Genomic DNA, 18,276 nt, shown 5'->3' with positions numbered 1-18,276 from the left:
ATTGTCAAATTTTATGAAAATTTAAAAGAAAAATGCTTGCTTGGCATACATGTATATTCACTAAAATTACAGCTAAACATACATGTAATTATGAAATTAATGAAAACTTGATAAATTTAATGCTTAATTGTGTTTCGGTATATGAATCACCTTTAATTATAAAAACACATTTATATCGGTGGCTTGCTTTATTAATCTGTTCGAGGCGTCATCAATTTGTTGGTACTAATATCTTCTTGTCGTAATTTTGTGACCTGGGTTTGTTTTCTGCATCAAACTTTTAAAAATAAGCATTGAATTTTCAACTTTCAAATAAATCATAATTTTCACGTGCACGTGTATAAACTTTTTTAAAACTGAAACTGCAAAATGTAATTAATTTTCTTGACTGTAATTGTTATAATTGTCATGTATTGCTGCTTTATTTCTCATCAATGATAATTCAATGAATTACATACACTGTACCAGAGACATAAATAACACTATTGTCTCTGATGTACATTGCATATTTCGGGTATTACCTACATGTAGGATACAGAAATCCATCATTTTGCAGACAATAATTAGAAAAGATAGATTATTGTAAGTTAATACTGCAATGTTAAATATAAAATAAAATGATATTGAAAGGCAACTTGTACCATAAATCAATTATTACAATATGTACATATATATCATGTACTGGGGCATGTACAGTCACGTACATGCATGTATTAAACGACCCCCCCCCCCCCCCCCTCCCCAACCGCAAACACTTAATACACAGCTAAACATTACTTTCATTGAGTTATTGAGTTTGCTCTCTCTCTCTCTCTCTCTCTCTCTCTCTCTCTCTCTCTCTCTCTCTCTCTCTCTCTCTCTCTCTCTCTCTCTCTCTTCGAATATAAATCCGGAATTCGTTGATTCAAATCAGCCGGTTTTTCATATTTAGTGTACTTGTACTACTTCCTGTTGTTTTTCGACCGGGATTTTTAACTTCCACTTATAGCCTAGAACTGCGTATTTATCTCATTTGACATTGATAACTTGGATCTTTAGAGTGAGAGGTAAATCTTACTGAATTAAGTTTATGTTTTACCCTGCTTCCATAGAAGTGGGTGTTGCATGAAACGTCGATACTTTGTACTGGTGATAAAATTTCTCTCTTACATAAGTTAGGCCTAACCCACGCTTCAATCTACATTTATATATACAACAACGTGCGCGGGAGAGTGAAAGCTACTTATTTACGTGTGTTTGTTTTTATTTTCTTTTAAAGAAATAGCATATTAAAAAACATGCCAAAGAGGAAATCTACTGAAGTGGGGAAATCCCCTAGTTCAGGTACCAAGAGACAAAAGACAGCATCCTCTGCAGAAACAAAATCAAAAAAGAAATCTCCAAGAAAGACAACAACACCACGGAAATCGGCCTCAATTAATACGGCATCACCAAAGGAAGTTGTGAAGAAGAAAGCATCGCCCAAAAAATCAGCCTCAACGAGAAAAACCTCTTCAAAAGCAGCCAAAGGAAAGAAAACCTCACCGAAAACCGATGATGATGATGATGAAACTGATGGTAAAGTTTCTTCTAGCAAGCAAAAGAAAACCTATCCTAAACTTGTGGACCCTGCAACAAACAAAGAAACGGTAAAGAAAGATTAATTAAAAACAATTTGGAAACTACAAGAAATAATAACATTATGACTATTTGTATTTTTTTATCTTTGGTCAATGTACATGTATGTAGATGATGTAGGAAAATAAACAAATATCATTAAAATTTCCCTTGTAATATATAAAATTTAGTCAACACGTTTGATAATCATTGATTTCTATCAGGCATTAAGTACATGTATAGGCATTGAATTTTTTGCTCCACTATTATGTCAACAGGTTGGCCAAATTAAATATTCAGCAAAAGAACCAACCAGAAACAAGAAAGGAGAACTTGTATTTCCTGATTTCCCAGAATTCCATCCAAACATGACACCGAAGGAAGTTCTCCAAGCAGGCAGTTTTGGAGGGACTTATTTTCGTCCAATCTATTCATCTGTTACTGGTATAGCTATTTAATGATCAGTCAATCTAATTAAACTAAAACACCCCAAAATGACATTTTATTTATCCAATGAAGTAACCACTGTCAAATTTTGGCTGGTAGTTCCCTCAGAGAAACCTAATTGCCAGTGTATTGAAAAAAAAAGAAGCATGCATACAGATGCTAATTATCCCCTCGCGCAACCTGTTGCAAGGGGGATATAGCATCGCTGCTGTGCATGTGTGTGTATGTATGTGTGTGTCCATTTCAGCCCTTTTAGCAAAATTCAGAGAAAACCCTCGTATGCATGTGTATCAAACTTTGTACACTTCATAAGGATGTTTAAAGGACAAACATTCATAGTTTTTTATATGGTACACTATATGTAAATTTACATGTTATTTTAATTTTTCAGGTAAACAGTACAAAGACGAGGCGTTCCTAGAGCTGCCTAAAGATTGGACAGAAGGACTAAACATCAAGAAAAAGGTTTGACATAAAGCTCAAATGTCTTCATTTTTCTGGTCTTGAAAATTTTAAATGTTACATGTACATATTTTTCTATGTATCTTCATACTAGTACATTCAGTATTTAATTTAAGAAGTTTTACTTTTGATTACACAGTAGACAAAAGATATTTTCATATGAAGGAAAATTGGGCAATAAAATAACTGGCAAAACTTTTTCTGTATATGCATGTACATGTCAGGGTTGTATCTACATATGTAAGACCAGGGGGCGGGGACTTGCCCCACCTATAACGCTTTCACTTTTTTATTTCTTCCTTCTACTTCAATTTTTAGAGACAACCCTGATATGTATACAGTACAAATATTTGTTTTCCCTGTCAACACTTCATGTATTACTGTATACATTCTTCTTTTCACACGGTGTAATTTTAGCCTTTCTACACTTGCAAACAGTTTGACACATCTTGAATTTGCCAGACACAGTTGTGTTTAAAGAAAGATACTATGAGACAATGGTACTCGTCCAGCCTTAAATTCGCCCGCTAGCAACGAGGGCGAAAAATAAAGCTGGAACATATATTTCCCTGTATACAGTATAATGCATTGTGTCTTTGCAGGTAACTTCCTCCAAGTACGACGAGGGGGTGAACACCTACAAGGTCAAGTGTGGGGGAAGCCTGGAGATGTGGGAGGAGAGTGGCTGGATCCACAAACAGGACCCCTACGGCTGGTTCCAGTGGTACTGCAGGTAAAAACACACAGGTGCTGCTCAGGTGTGATAACAAGTTGATGTGCTTGACTCGTTGTGTTGAAATCAACAAGTTTTAAAAGAGAAGTAAAGTAAAAGAGAAAGTAAAATAGATTTAAAAGAGAAGTATTTTGATGTAGGTTAAAAATAGATAAAGAATCACAATATTGCCACAACATTATGTAGTATAAATCTAAAAAAGAAATGGATAAAGTATTGCATTAGATCCAATATTATTATATGTAACAAGCAGCTGTGGCATTTCTCTATCCACATGGCACATGTAATGGAGATTTACAACTCTTTATAGGAGTTGCAGCATAAAGTGGCTTACCCTGGCTTGAATTAAAAGTTCCAATCCATCAGAAAACTCTGAATTTCATTTTCATGATAGCATACACATATTTTACATCATGACTGCATGAAACAAGCAGTCATTTATACTGTTAGCCTTTCAGGTACATGTATTAAGTGAAATCACAGTATGAGTAAAAACACTTGCCAGAATGCTAGTGGTTAGAAATAAAAGACATGCATCTGAAATTCCTATCCATGTTCTTGATGTATAGCATATTTTGATCAAATCAATTCAAGTATTTCAACTTTGACATTTTCATGAACATGAGTTTTCTCCCCTTTTGTCCAGATTCTACAGAGGTCGTAGGTCAGCTGATGATGAACGACAGGTGGGTCGGTGGCTCCGTTGTGCGGGCCCCACAGGGCGGTGGAAGAACAACCTTATCATGAAGTGTTACCGGGGCTGGGCCCAATACAATGACCCCAACATCTCTCCCGTGGTCAGACAGACCCTGCAGCACTGAGGGTACCGCCTGACGGAGGACAATTATCAGGCCAAAGTCAAACAGTTGACGAGGAAGAGAGTTGTGTAGACAATCCAGAGAGAGAGAGAGAGAGAGATATTTTTGTGGATAATACAGAGGTGTAGACAATCTATGAAGAGAGATTTAAGGGAAAATGTGGTGTAGAAAATCCAGGAAAAGGGAGAATGGTGTAGAAAATCCACTTAGACTGTGAAAGGAGAAGGATGTTTTCCTTATGTTGTGAATGAGATGGATGGTTGGAAGGGCATTCAACGTTTTAAAAGTGTATTAAAATGAACCAGGGACAATTAACATCCACAGAAGAGATAATGATCGGATTATTCATTGTAGAATGTCCAGAATGATCCTTGATCCTACTGAGAATAATGTTAGTTAGAGATAGAAATAGGTAAAAATTTATTTTTGTTATACCATATACCTTGTATTTTTGTAATACTTTAGTGTCAAGAAATTAGAATATAGGAATTTCAATTTATTAGTTTCATGTGCATATAATGTGTATTCTGATTGTATACAGGTAAAACTGGTTGTTAACATGTCATTTTTTGGTTTGCTTTATTTAAAATCTAATACATGAACTATATACAATCATGGAATAAATTAAAAAAAATGAATGTACAATAAATTTATCAAAACATTGATTATGTTCACTAACTGTACAGGGTATTTTTATATTATATGATTAAAAAAAAATCAATGTTACAGGTTGTTTTAAATGAAAATGTTTAAATGATATAAATAAAGCTTAAATTTTGCTCTTGGATTGTATACATTTTCATGTGCATTATACCATGATATTCTCTGATTTTATTGGCTTTAATTTTATGTACATCAGAATATTTTATAAAAAATACATGGATTTTTAACCAAACCTATTATCAGTATTAAACATTTTATAAATGCATGTTATAGTGATTTTTATCACCACATTTTATTAAGTTAAGTATTTTTAGCTCACCTGAGCCAAAGGCTCAAGTGAGCTTTTCTGATCACAATTTGTCCGTTGTCTGTCGTCGTTGTCGTTGTCGTCGTCGTCGTACACTTTTCATCTTCTTCTCAAGAACCACTGGGCAGATTTCAACCAAATTTGGCACAAAGCACCACTAGGTAAAAGGGATTCAAGTTTGTTCAAATGAAGGGCCACGCCCTTTTAAAAGGGGAGATAATTAAGAATTATTGAAAATTTGTTGGTATTTTTCAAAAATCTTCTTCTCAAAAACTATTAGGCCGGTAAAGCTTAAACTTGTGTGGAGGCATCATCAGGTAGTGTAGATTCAAGTTTGTTCAAATCATGGTCCCCGGGGGTAGGGTGGGGCCACAATTGGGGGATCAAGTTTTACATAGGAATATATAGAGAAAATCTTTAAAAATCTTCTTCTCAAAAACTATTAGGCCAGAAAAGCTCAACTTTGAGTGGAAGCATCCTCATGTAGTGTAGATACAAGTTTGTTCAAATCATGGTCCCCGGGGGTAGGTGGGGCCACAATTGGGGGATCAAGTTTTACATAGGAATATTTAGAGAAAATCTTTAAAAATCTTCTTCTCAAAAACTATTTGGCCAGAAAAGCTCAAATTAAAATGGAAGCATCCTCAGGAAGTGTAGATTCAAGTTTGTTCAAATCATGGTCCCCGGGGGTAGGATTGGGCCACAATTGGAGGTTCAAATTTTACATAGGAATATATAGAGAAATCTTTAAAAATCTTCTTCTCAAAAACTATTAGGCCAGGAAAGGTCAAATTAAAATGGAAGCATCCTCAGGAAGTGTAGATTCAAGTTTATCATGGTCCCCGGGGGTAGGGTGGGGCCACAATTGGGGGATCAAGTTTTACATAGGAATATATAGAGAAAATCTTTAAAAATCTTCTTCTCAAAAACTATTTGGCCAGAAAGACTCAAATTAAAATGGGAGCATCCTCATGTAGTGTAGATTCAAGTTTGTTCAAATCATGGTCCCCGGGGGTAGGTGGGGCCACAATTGGGTGATCAAGTTTTACATAGGAATATATAGAGAAAATCTTTTAAAAATCTTCTTCTCAAAAACTATTTGGCCAGAAAAGCTCAAATTAAAATGAAAGCATCTTCAGGAAGTGTAGATTCAAGTTTGTTCAAATCATGGTCCCCGGGGGTAGGTGGGGCCACAATTGGGTGATCAAGTTTTACATAGGAATATATAGAGAAAATCTTTTAAAAATCTTCTTCTCAAAAACTATTTGGCCAGAAAAGCTCAAATTAAAATGAAAGCATCTTCAGGAAGTGTAGATTCAAGTTTGTTCAAATCATGGCCCCCGGGGGTAGGGTGGGGCCACAATTGGGGGATCAAGTTTTACATAGGAATATATAGAGAAAATCTTTAAAAATCTTCTTCTCAAAAACTATTAGGCCAGAAAAACTCAAATTAAAATGGAAGCATCCTCAGGAAGTGTTGATTCAAGTTTGTTCAAATCATGGTCCCCGGGGGTAGGGTGGGCCACAATTGGAGGATCAAGTCTTTAAAAATATTCTGGGGAAAGTTTTCGGTCCAAAACTCAGTACTTAGTGTGAAAGCACACGTTATGAGATTAAAGGTAGATTTAAGTTTGATGAAACCATGATTCCCTAGAGAATAGTGGGGCCACGAAATGGGGAGGGGGGGGGGGGGTTAGGAATAGAGAAAAATCTTCTTACAGGTACAACAACAAAAGGGGCTTGGTATTTACCAAAAGATAAGAGGTGGATAAAAATTGGCAGATTTTCAATTTTTTTTTAGCAAGATCTACTGTACCGGTACTCAGTTGTCAAGATATTTTGATACTGTAATGCTAATTTGATCAGAATTAAGGCAATTGTTGCTCAGGTGAGCGATGTGGCCCCTGGGCCTCTTGTTTAATTTAGTTTTTTCTTTTTTTCTAATTTGCATTTGAACAACTGTATAACTACTGTAGTAAACTAATTATGAAATGAAGTAACAAGGAAAAACATGTGATAAGAGGTATCAATTTAGTACTCATATTTTTAATGTTAATTTTTTTTTCTGTGCTTCTCAGGTGTTTGTCTTACGGGTGTGTTTTTCATTGTCAATATTCAGCATTCAAAAATAATAAACATTAAAATTGTCAAGGCCAGTATTGTTTATTTACTGATGAAAGGGAGACAACTTTCATTGTTTATGACTGGTCCTTTAGGTGCGCTGATTGCTCTTTATATCAGTTGCCTCATAGGAGGATTTGATGACCATGATATCAAGATGTTTTTAGCAGTAAAATTTTGTTACAAGACAGTACAGTAAATGTGTACCTGATATGCATATGTCTTCGTTGTTAAACCAAATATTTTGGTAAAATGCCAATTATATATTTTTTTTTAATTTACATAACCATAATTCAATATTTAAGGCTAGCGATGTAGTGTATTTATATACACTGTGTGTTTCCATAATGATAGTAATATTTCTGTGGTAACATCATATTGAACTATTTGTAACAACAATATGATAATTTTATAAATTAAGCTTTGATTAGTGCATTTGTCGGAAAATCTTTAAAACATCATCCAAACAATCTGATGTAATCTAAATTCTTGAGTTTCAGGATGATTGCAATTAAAAATGTCACTTTGATATTTATTTAGCAGATATTCAAAGTATTATGACTTGCAAATATTTGTAATGTTTTATATTTGAGAAAAAAAAATATCATTTATATTTTCTGTCGACTTTTCCAGTCATAATTCCAAATGAATCGAACATGTACGTTGATTTTTCAAGGATCAATAATATATGATTACTAAAATATTTTGCAAAAGGAATGCAATATCTTGATGTTCAATGCGCTGATCTTGGTCGATCAAGGCGTTTTACACTTAATTTTCTGTAATACTGTTCTGTTGAAAAATATATATGAAAAATATACAGGGCTAGTTAGAAAGTTGAAATTTATACAGAAAATTTCTTTAAAAATTTTGAGGTATTTTTGTATGTTTTACTTTTTGATTTATGAGTAATTTAAATGAATAAAGATGTGTTGAATTCCCTGTTGTTGAATGCATTCATGAGTTTGATTCAAACAACAAAGTTGTTGGTGATGTTTTTTTTATCAGTGTAATTATCAAATATGAAATAAGAAAATGCTGTTAAGAAACTCTAAAATTATAATACAATGTCATTAATGTATACATCGCATCATCTCTGTTAACAACGCCTTTAACATATCAAAACCTATATTATTATAACAATGGTTACCATTAATAACCAAACTTTCACTGAACAACAATCCTAGCGATGCATACAAACCCATCATATGGGTCTTCAAATTTGCTGCTTTGGAAAAGTTAAATCTCTAAATCTGATTGCAATGTCCTTATATCTGAATCTTATCAAAAAGACGTTGCTACAAAAAAACTTAATAACAAAAAAAAAATGTTTGCTTGGATTAGAGAATGCATTTCAGATATATCAAATACTATATATCCCCCATATCTTATATAAATATTTCGAGTTGATCTAATTTTGAGTGAAACCCCAGAATAAGAGATCCTGTGCACATGGTGTCATTAAAGAGTTAAGACGAGGAAAGACTTTGCAAAGTAAAAGAAATCTTCGTAATGTTCCAACAGTATGGAAACAACGACATTTTTTCTACAATGTACCCTCCAGTTGGTAATCTTTACAACTTCTTGGAATGTCACAGGTAAATGAGTACAAGTAATAGGTTGACTGGTATTGCAAAATTAAAGAAATAACTTCAAAACTACGCGAGAGAAAAACTTTCAATTAATGACGCAACAAACGAAAGTATCGTTTTTGCATAGCAGTTTTCCCCTAGCTTACTGTAGTAGCTTTCCCCCACGAACAATTGGCTGTGAAGTTGTCTTTCTCCCCGGACAAAATACTATCTATACATGTGGTAGATTTTTCACCCATGGCAGGGTTTCTCTCTACGTATTTGGTTCAGATTTGATGAAAATATGAATGAAAAATCGGCATTAAAAGCAATGTTTTGTACATACAATGTACATACTAGTACACATGCTACATTCGTCTGTTTACGTTAAGGTATACGTTTACTCAGAATGAAAAAAAATTCCACTGATGATAATGAAAAAACTCGATTGTGTGTTAAAGACCTATCATTGTAGTGCTATTTTCCACTTTCAAAAAAGTAGGTCAATGACCTACTTTTTGAGATAATGGCCAATGAATATTTTTTGAAAATATAAGAAAAGTCCCAAAATTTTTATACCATGATTGAAATTTTCTTAATTGTGAAAATAATGGAAATTGCTTAACTCTTTTAAAAATGAAGTACAGTTTATGAATGGCAGTGACACTGAACAGACACAAAGCATTAAGTTTTCATCCACAATTTTTTTGAATATTCCAGTCCGAATTTCCTCTATTAGTTTTCAAATTCCTACCCTTTTTTGATTCAATTTTACAAAAAATTGAATGATGATAATACTAAAACCTTTATAGCTTTAAACTAGGCATATTGACCTTACTCTGCTGGTATAAAAGTTATATGAGGTCAATGATCAAAATTTTGAGATATGGTGTCTTTTATCGTTTTTAAACATTTTTCAATATTTTTGTAGTGTGTGCCATTCAAATATCTAAATGAAAAAGTGAGATAAAACCAACAGAAAATATGCAAAATTATGTTCACTAACAAATAAAATCTGAACTTTGAATATTACAGTACTACCAAAAATATTAAAGTGAAAAACAAAATCTTAAAATCTTAGTCCGAATTTCCTCTGTTTTGCTAAAAGTCCAACTTTGTTTGAGCCTAATTCCATGATAAAGTAAAAATATCGAATGGTTTGTCAATAATAATTCATTTCATAAATACTTTTAGTGTTTAGAACAAATTTTACTCATGACATTGAACTTTTTAACAATCCGGATTTTGAGAACTCAAACCCTGAGTAAACGACGTCCTTAAGTTGCTTTTTGCTGATTAATTTTTTATTTCATAATTTTATATAGATAACATTTAGATATGGTTTATGGAATACTTAACTTACATAATAACTTTACAGATCTATATAAAACCTTAAAGTATAAAATGTTATGCAGTCACATGCATTGACGTGTTCTGAATTTGATAATGAATTTTTTTTCTATAATTTTTTGAATAATTTAAAATCTACAGTATTTAAATAAGAACGTTTCCAGCCCATTCGTCCATCTGCTCGCAGGCTAAAATTGAACAAAGACTGGTGTGTTGTGATCGTCTTTTTAGATGCAACAAAGAGGTGAGGCTTTAGATAACATTTTACGACACCCTTGCTAGAATGCTTACAGTATCGTCATCCTAATTTATTCTAAATAATTCAGTTTAAAGATTATTTTAATTTGAAATATCACCGATATTTACTGTATACATGTTGTATGTAGCAGATATATTAAAAATATTCTATTTTGAATTTGATACGTAAATGCCTATAGTATTCCATACAATGTATACCAGAGCAACAATGAATATCAATTATCTTTTAAGGTGTTTTTTATATTCATAAATCAAAATGCTTTTATCTGTTAGTAGATTCATAAATCAGAAAATGGTTCTTAAAAGTCTATTCTACTACAGTTATTGCCGAGATCAAAGATATGCCGCGGACAGTTATTCTCCGATATACCACGAACGTTATCAGTAAATTATCAGATCAGAAATACCTATTTGTTTCGTACTGATCATGAAAGTACAACTTCAAACCGTAAAAAGTTTTATAACTATGTCAATTTCACGTGTTAGTTCCAGTCAAAACGATGTGTATTGCCTCAAATGTTTATTTTTAAAAGATCAATGCGGCTGTTCCTAGGACCTCCCTAGCACATTTTCACTGCGTGTTTTTACTTAAAATATATAACATATAGTAGCAATGATCGAATTAAATTGCCCTTAAAATATAAGGAATTTGATTCAAAGATATTTTATAAATAAGTGAAGAGTATTAAAAATCCAAAGAAAAATTCTGTCGTCTGCATCCGATTCCTTTGATCGATACACATGTAAACATGAGTAACAAAACCGTTGGGGTTACCCGGAACAGCCGTCAAAATGACCTAGATCGACTCTCTATAAGAGAAACGATCTGAAGAAATACTAGGCTGTTAGTAGAATAGAAATAAAGTTCTTGTTATCGTGAATGTTGTAGGATAACCTCCTCGGTCTCGAAATGTTGTTTAAAATATAAAAGCCTCGGCTAACGCCTCGGCTTTTATATTTCAAAACAACATTTCTCAACCTCGGAGGTTATTCTGCAACATTCACGAAAACTCGTACTTTATTTCTTAAATAGTTAATGAAATATCATAGCCAAGCTATGGTGCAAAGGAATGCGATATATTGATGATCTACGTGCTGATGACAGATCAAGGCGTTTACAATTCATCTCTGTAACTCTTCTGTTGAGAAATCTGGATGCCATACATGCCTATTAAGAAATTTACCATGTTCTACATGTAAAACTATCAAAAAGTTACAATACACATTTTATAAAATGTCTTAAAATTTTGAGGAATTTGATGTCTGTTTTTCCTTTTAATTTATGATTAATGTAAATCGATGAAAAATGTGACGAGGTCACTGTTAGTAAGTTTAATGAGTGAGTTTGATACACACAAAGTTATTGTTGAACTAAACTAAATTTTACCAAATACTGTTAGGAAACTTTAGAATTGAAAACCGTCTGGTTATATGATAATATTATTTATATACAGAACACAACCGCTCTGTCAAAGTTGACTATTGATTATTTGCTTTCAATGAAACAAAATCTCATTAACCATATCAAAAGCTTTATGTACCATTGTTAACTATTAATAACCAAACTTTCATTGAACAACAAACCTACCTGTGTTTACTTAAGCGCAAACTATGGCTCTTTAAAGGGGAGTCCTTTTTACGAAGTTGGTCATTTAGACGTTGCTACAGAAAACGTTATGTCAGAAAACATTTGCTTGCATAAGAGAATGCATTTCAGATCAAAGTACTGAAGTACTGACGGGCCGGGAGTTGATTTTATCGATTATCATTTATTTTAAAATCAACTTATCCTGCATGGCAATTAATTTCCAGTCTGTATTTGAATTAGGTTTTTTTATTATATGAATTTTTAGACTTTTCCGACGAGAACTTCGAGAAACCCCATATGAATCACGTTGTGTAATATTTAAAGATAGATTTCAAACTATGTATTAGTAATCGAAACAATTCAAAGAATCGCATAGATCCAGGCACTATTGATATCGAACTCTAGTCTCGTTCAACAAGACGCTCGGCTGTCTCCGCTAATCTCCGACAAGCAAGAGAGCCTATATCTGCTTGTCGGAGATTTACGGAGACAGCCGAGCGTCTGGTTGAACGAGACTTTATTAAACTCTGGCGTAGGAACACTTGACACTACAAATACGTCTAAAATGAAAAGCCAGTTGGGATTAAAATCAATGTTTTGTAAGTAAATATACCCAGGTTATAACCGGTATATACCTACATTCATCTGTATACGTCAAGTTGCTGAATTTACATAATTATCTAATAAATGTACAAGTTAAAGTAAGACATGTTATGCAGTCAGATGCATCGACGTGTTCTGAATTTGTAAATGAAATTTGTTTCAAAATTTCTAAATAAAACTTCGTTTTAAAATATTTAACTAATCTCGTCACACGGCCACTCGTACGTCATTCTATGTTCGTGTGCAGTCTTGTCGAGGCTAGGTCTTTGCTTAGGAGAATCATTAAAAAATAAAAGGAATGTTATGTTAAGACATGTTTTTAACATGTATGGTTATGTGTTTAGGTGCAAAAAGAAGCTAGGCTTTAGATTACACGTATATATAATAATAAACGAAAGTTAAATCTAACTTACATGTACTATAGATTAAATTGATTTTAATATTTTATCCAGTTTTTTTTTTCTTTTAAAAAAGACCATTGAGATATCATCATGTTGATAAACGTGTGAACATAAATAAGTGGACGTATTGGATGGATAAATAATAGGCGGATCAAAATGTGTAGTACCAAATGAATGTTTTTCTCTTAATATGTCTTTACGGATATGAACAGTTTTCTTATCTCTTCGATCAATTTTCTTCCCTAATTCTGAGGTGTACTTTACCTAGTTCGACCCAGTAGGACATCTTTATCGCCTAGCTGCTGTAGATAATTCAAATTTTGAGGAAATCAAATTTTGGTTTTAATTCATTTTTTAAAGAACGAATTCACTTATTTTTTCATTATTTGCAAAGAAAAAACAAAAGCGCACCTGGAACTCTCTCAAAAATTTGTGTTTTTTAAAAGATAATTTAATAAGGCAATGAATCTACACAATAAGTTTAAATGGACCACTTTAAAAGAATTTTTTCTATCATTTTTACTTTACCTTACGTAATGTAATTACCATATAAGTGTAAAATTTTTAATGATTATAAACATTTTCGATCCAAAGTATTATCAATTTATAGCATGTTATAGGCACAGTCTCTCAATGTTCAAGACAGTTAATCTAGTCCGTGACAAGCACATGCTTCGCGGTGAACGTTTACCATATGATCACCATCTGGTTATACTCTGAAAATTTTACTTAATCCTTAAAATACTAAATGACAGTTATTATAGCACTGAATGATTTATTTTTGACGTCATCGTGTCAATAACTGCCGTCAGGTGAGCAGACAAATTGAATAACGCGCGTTAGCGCGTTATGATTATTTGTCTGCTCACCTGACGGCAGGTATTGACACGATGACGTCAAAAATAAATCATTTAATGCTTATATTAACATTCCCTTACTGAAGAAATCAATTGTTTACTTAAATAAATCGACATAAAGTGCAGATCACGGAGGGAGTAAATTAGTAACAGCAAGAACAGCTGATTTGTAAAACCGGTTTAAACTGGTTACCACAGAGACTTTTGAGATGAGATCGACGAGCATGAAAATATAATCCATGAAAAATAACTATTGAAATGTTGCTTTTAACACTAAAGTCAACTTTTTTGTTGAATAATTATAAAACATGGTGTTTTGACAACATTTACGAAATAAAATTTTTAACCGATAACACAGAAATCACTGTTTGAGAACTACTTATGTAAATTACTTGTAAATTCATACGCAGTAAATAGGTGTTGCATTTAGAGGCATTTGAACATTACATTACGGAATTTAATGGAAAAACACAGTAGAATGTAAATATACTATTTTCCGTGTGATGAATATGAAGCTACTACATACATACACATATAGAGTATTAGTGGTGAGTAACGTTTTTCGTACCCCCTCCTTTTTCAACTTTTTATGAATGTCAAAGTAAACTGTATTTGTTAGCAGGTTAGCACCTGAAATGCTAGTGATGTAAATCATCCGAAAACATCTTTGATATAAAGATTGTGATCTAAGATGTCTGTTTATTTTATTTGTGACCTATGTTGCATGCAATTTCTTGTAAATATGGGGGCCCCAAACAGAAATGATAATTTTCCTGAAATTATTGCTAAAATTTGGCATGGAAATTGATTACTTTAAGAAATCAAGCAAATATTTATAGTTTTAACTATTATTTACTTATGATATAAAATCAGTATGAAGTTAAACATATGTAGTGACTATAAAAGTAATATCCATGTTAAAGTTCAAAAACCTTGCTTTACTTATGGCTTCAAATGCCAGTGCATAATGAATACAAAATGTAAAGATTGTTACAAAATTTTGGAGTAATCAAATTATAAGGCTAATAATAAAGTACTAGTAATGCCATCTGTCCAAAACTTTACATACAAATAGACATACATTTAATGTCTCATATTAAAGTAAAAAAGTGGTCACATCCCAAAAGATTGAGAGATGATATGACATTTATATTTAGCTAATTTTAGGCAAAAATTAGAATAATTTTTTCTTGACTTCTATGAAATATAAGCTATACTTGCCAATTTTTTTTATTTTTTGATAGAAATATCAAAATATTGTTCAAATATGTTTTTCATAACGATATGAATACATCGCAGTACACAAATGTCAAAAATAAAATAGTTCCATTAGTAACTAACGTTAGTAATAAATAATTGTTTTATATTACCACTGTTTATTGCGTTCCTAAGCTGTTAAACGTGATTAAGATGTCCCTACCCGCAAAAAATCACTTCCCTATGTCAGAGAGAGAGAGAGAGAGAGAGAGAGAGAGAGAGAGAGAGAGAGAGAGAGAGAGAGAGAGAGGGGGGGGGGGCATGACTAAAATGTTCTTAGTCGATGACTTCTTATAAGTAAGCAAATTCAGAACGTATTTCTAACGAATGAAAATAAGTTTTCTTTTTACCTTTTTTGATCCACAACTTGCACTCAGTTCAATCGATAAGAATAAAATATACACAAAATAAGGACCATGACAGTTATGGATTATAAATTACTGTATTGCACTTCATTATTGATCATGCTCATAAAATTATCATTAGAATAAATACTAGTATATAATTTAAACGAACCATATTTGCAGTTTCTGTCAGCAGTGTATATGCATGTAAAATACATACTACTTTATTAAAATAATTGACTCGAATTTTTGGGCTTTAATAAAGAAATCGGAAGAAAACTGTCTTTTGTTTTATATATTTTAAACATCATTGGTACTTGAATATTACCAATTTGTTTTTATTTTTTAATTAATCAAGCTTCGCTAATTAATAATAAACGAAAATTCCTCAAAATATTCTGGAAATCATCTGGAATTTTTGGATTTTACAACCTAGCACATTACAGTCACGCTAAATCACGGAATGATCTTTAGTTTATGTTTCCTCAATATCACAATCACGATAAACCCAGAAACGATCATACAAATACGTGTACATTTTCATAGGAAAATATATATTCTGTTTATCAAAGAAAATACAGGATATAACTCTAACACAGCGAATTTACTGTGAAAATTCCAAAGAGTTCCGAATGTAAACATGGTGTGTAACGAAGCGTGTAAAAAATGTTGCTGAAAAGTGTTGAATGCTTCAATAATATGAATTAAATTTAAGATGAAAGGTATTTACAGCCTCAAAATGGTTTGTTATGTAATGGATAAATAACGTGATAGCGTTGAATAGTTTACAGAAAACAATCTCTCCGAGGGCCGAAGGCCCGAGGAGGGGATGTTTTCTCTAAACGATTCAACACTATCGAGTTATTTATCTTACTTAAAAATGAAGTTCATTTGTACTTGCAAGTTTATATCCTACTTTGATTTTTGTTAAAAGCAATGACCCATTCATATATCCAACTGTGCTGTAATACAAAAGCACCTAGCTCATTTATAATTCCAACAGTACCATACACAATAGTCTTACCAAACACACCTTTTATTCATGGACGAGTGAACAGGTGCTCATATTAAAGCTGACATGAATTCATAAAAGCATTTGGTCGCCATATTAGTTTCGGTCGCTCCTCTACTGCCACTGGGGTATATATACTGGTTGAGAAAGTTACGGTCGGTTGCTTTCCGACCGAGGCACTCACGTTGCACGGACTTCTAAATGCGTGAACTACACATTGTAGTAAAATGTAGTAATAAAGAATAAAGAAAACAACAATCAATGAAATACAAATATATTTATTCTTTGAAAGGATGTCCAAGATATCCGTATTATTTTTGCACAGACAGTGCTGCCTTACTTCGCATGCACATCGAACACGTGTGTCGTTCATACAGAGTGCATAACGTCTGCATCTTCTTGAAAACCCCGGCGACACTACATCCAACACAGTAGATAAATGATCATAGTAAATCCAAGAAAGTAACAACGTTTCCATCCGTTCCTACAAAAACACTCCGTTTATAAAATCCATGCGATAATTGACATTGCTCGATCTGCCATAGTGTGGTTTGCGCATGTGCGATGTTATAACATACATAGGGAAACGGTCCAGACTAAATTATCGAGGAATTTTTGAAGTATCTGCGCCTGGATTTCAGTCTCTCTTGTTTCGTCGTTTATTTGATATATCTTGCCAGTGAAGTGGTTGTCATATTATTTTTGTTCAAAACGCGTTTTTACAAGTCTTTTCGTCCAAGGTAACGTGTTCGGGTGTATGAAATTCCTTAATGCGTTGAAGCAAGACAAGGGCTTTCGGCCTTATATAGGGGGTGTGTAGCGATGAGCAGAACAATAGAAATCGACAACTAATATGGCGGTAGTCGGAGATAAAAGGGAAATAATGCGTATTTATGAATTCATGTCAGCTTTAAAGAAAACCCTTCCGCTGTACTGAGCAGACATACATTTAGGTGATGAATTTTTTAACGCAAAATATAGAAGTCCACAGTTCCGGGAAAGGCACGGATACCGTTTGAATGATATTTTATAATTGCAATGACAAAGGAAAAATCAGAATTTTGACGTAAATTAACAGACGATGATTTGTGAAAAAATTTGATAGGAGTCTTACGAAGTCATAGTGCGACAGTTAAAACTAATGAAAAGGAGTGTAATGGTTCAAGGCTCAAAGAGGAAGTCTAAAAGTGTTTATGGAATTTCATTCGTGGCTTATCGGATGCACATGTATGGATGACAAGATTCTGTGTGATAAATTTGGATTTATGTTGGAAATACACGTTTTCAACATTTTGTCATTTTTATTTGTTTGATGCACTGTTGGATATTTGAATATCCAACTGATGGGCGGTTGGATATTAAAAATATCCAACTGCCCATCAGTTGGATATTTTTATATCCAACAACTGCTGATTGAATTGTGAAAATAAACGTTGACTAAATACAATGGGTGACGTCATAGAAGTTTTTTAAGAATAATTTGACTGTTACTTTTAATGCAACTTCATTAATGTTCTGCAAAATCGTTTCTGAGTGATTCTGCAATTTTCTGCTACATAACGGGTATATGGGAGGCATTTTAACTGACCTGTCCCGGGACACAGTTAGATTTTTCCTACTAAGCACAGTGTAGTGAATTAATTGCATTATTGTAGGCTTAAAGCTTGGTTATTTGTGACGGTGAACATTTCTATATTTTTATATTTTACGTAATTATGATACAATTAATAATATTCGATATTTATCAAATTATTTCACATATTTAGCGAAAATATAGAGAAGTTTGCATGTAAGTTAAGAATTTCTAGAGTGATGAAGTGTTTAGAATTTAGCGTTGCGTGAAATTTACCAGTTATTCTAGCATAAACTGTTTATCAAGAATTACATG

General features: G+C 32.9%; 1 protein-coding gene across 1 annotated transcript; it reads left to right on the top strand.

Annotated features, from left to right (window-relative positions):
• Positions 1-925: 925 nt before the first annotated feature.
• On the top strand, positions 926-4,165 carry LOC105333776 (uncharacterized). The gene is made up of 6 exons (XM_066071212.1): positions 926-1,046; positions 1,259-1,628; positions 1,875-2,040; positions 2,435-2,508; positions 3,108-3,238; positions 3,885-4,165. The coding sequence occupies exons 2-6, from the start codon at positions 1,278-1,280 to the stop codon at positions 4,057-4,059; spliced, it is 897 nt and encodes a 298-aa protein (XP_065927284.1). The 5' UTR covers positions 926-1,046; positions 1,259-1,277; the 3' UTR covers positions 4,060-4,165.
• Positions 4,166-18,276: the final 14,111 nt, after the last annotated feature.

This window comes from Magallana gigas, chromosome 9 (genome assembly GCF_963853765.1).
Source record: "Magallana gigas chromosome 9, xbMagGiga1.1, whole genome shotgun sequence".
Taxonomy (NCBI): Eukaryota; Metazoa; Mollusca; class Bivalvia; order Ostreida; family Ostreidae; genus Magallana; species Magallana gigas.
Note: the sequence above shows the minus strand (reverse complement) of the source record. Positions and strands in the feature narration are given on the sequence as shown.

What these genes read in the sequence shown, in the direction of transcription:
- LOC105333776 (XM_066071212.1), top strand. Translation starts at nt 1,278, where the DNA reads ATGCCAAAGAGGAAATCTACTGAAGTGGGGAAATCCCCTAGTTCAGGT. An exon ending in GACTAAACATCAAGAAAAAG is followed by an intron (nt 2,509 to 3,107) that starts GTTTGACATAAA and finishes GTGTCTTTGCAG; the next exon opens with GTAACTTCCTCCAAGTACGA. An exon ending in TGGTTCCAGTGGTACTGCAG is followed by an intron (nt 3,239 to 3,884) that starts GTAAAAACACAC and finishes CCTTTTGTCCAG; the next exon opens with ATTCTACAGAGGTCGTAGGT.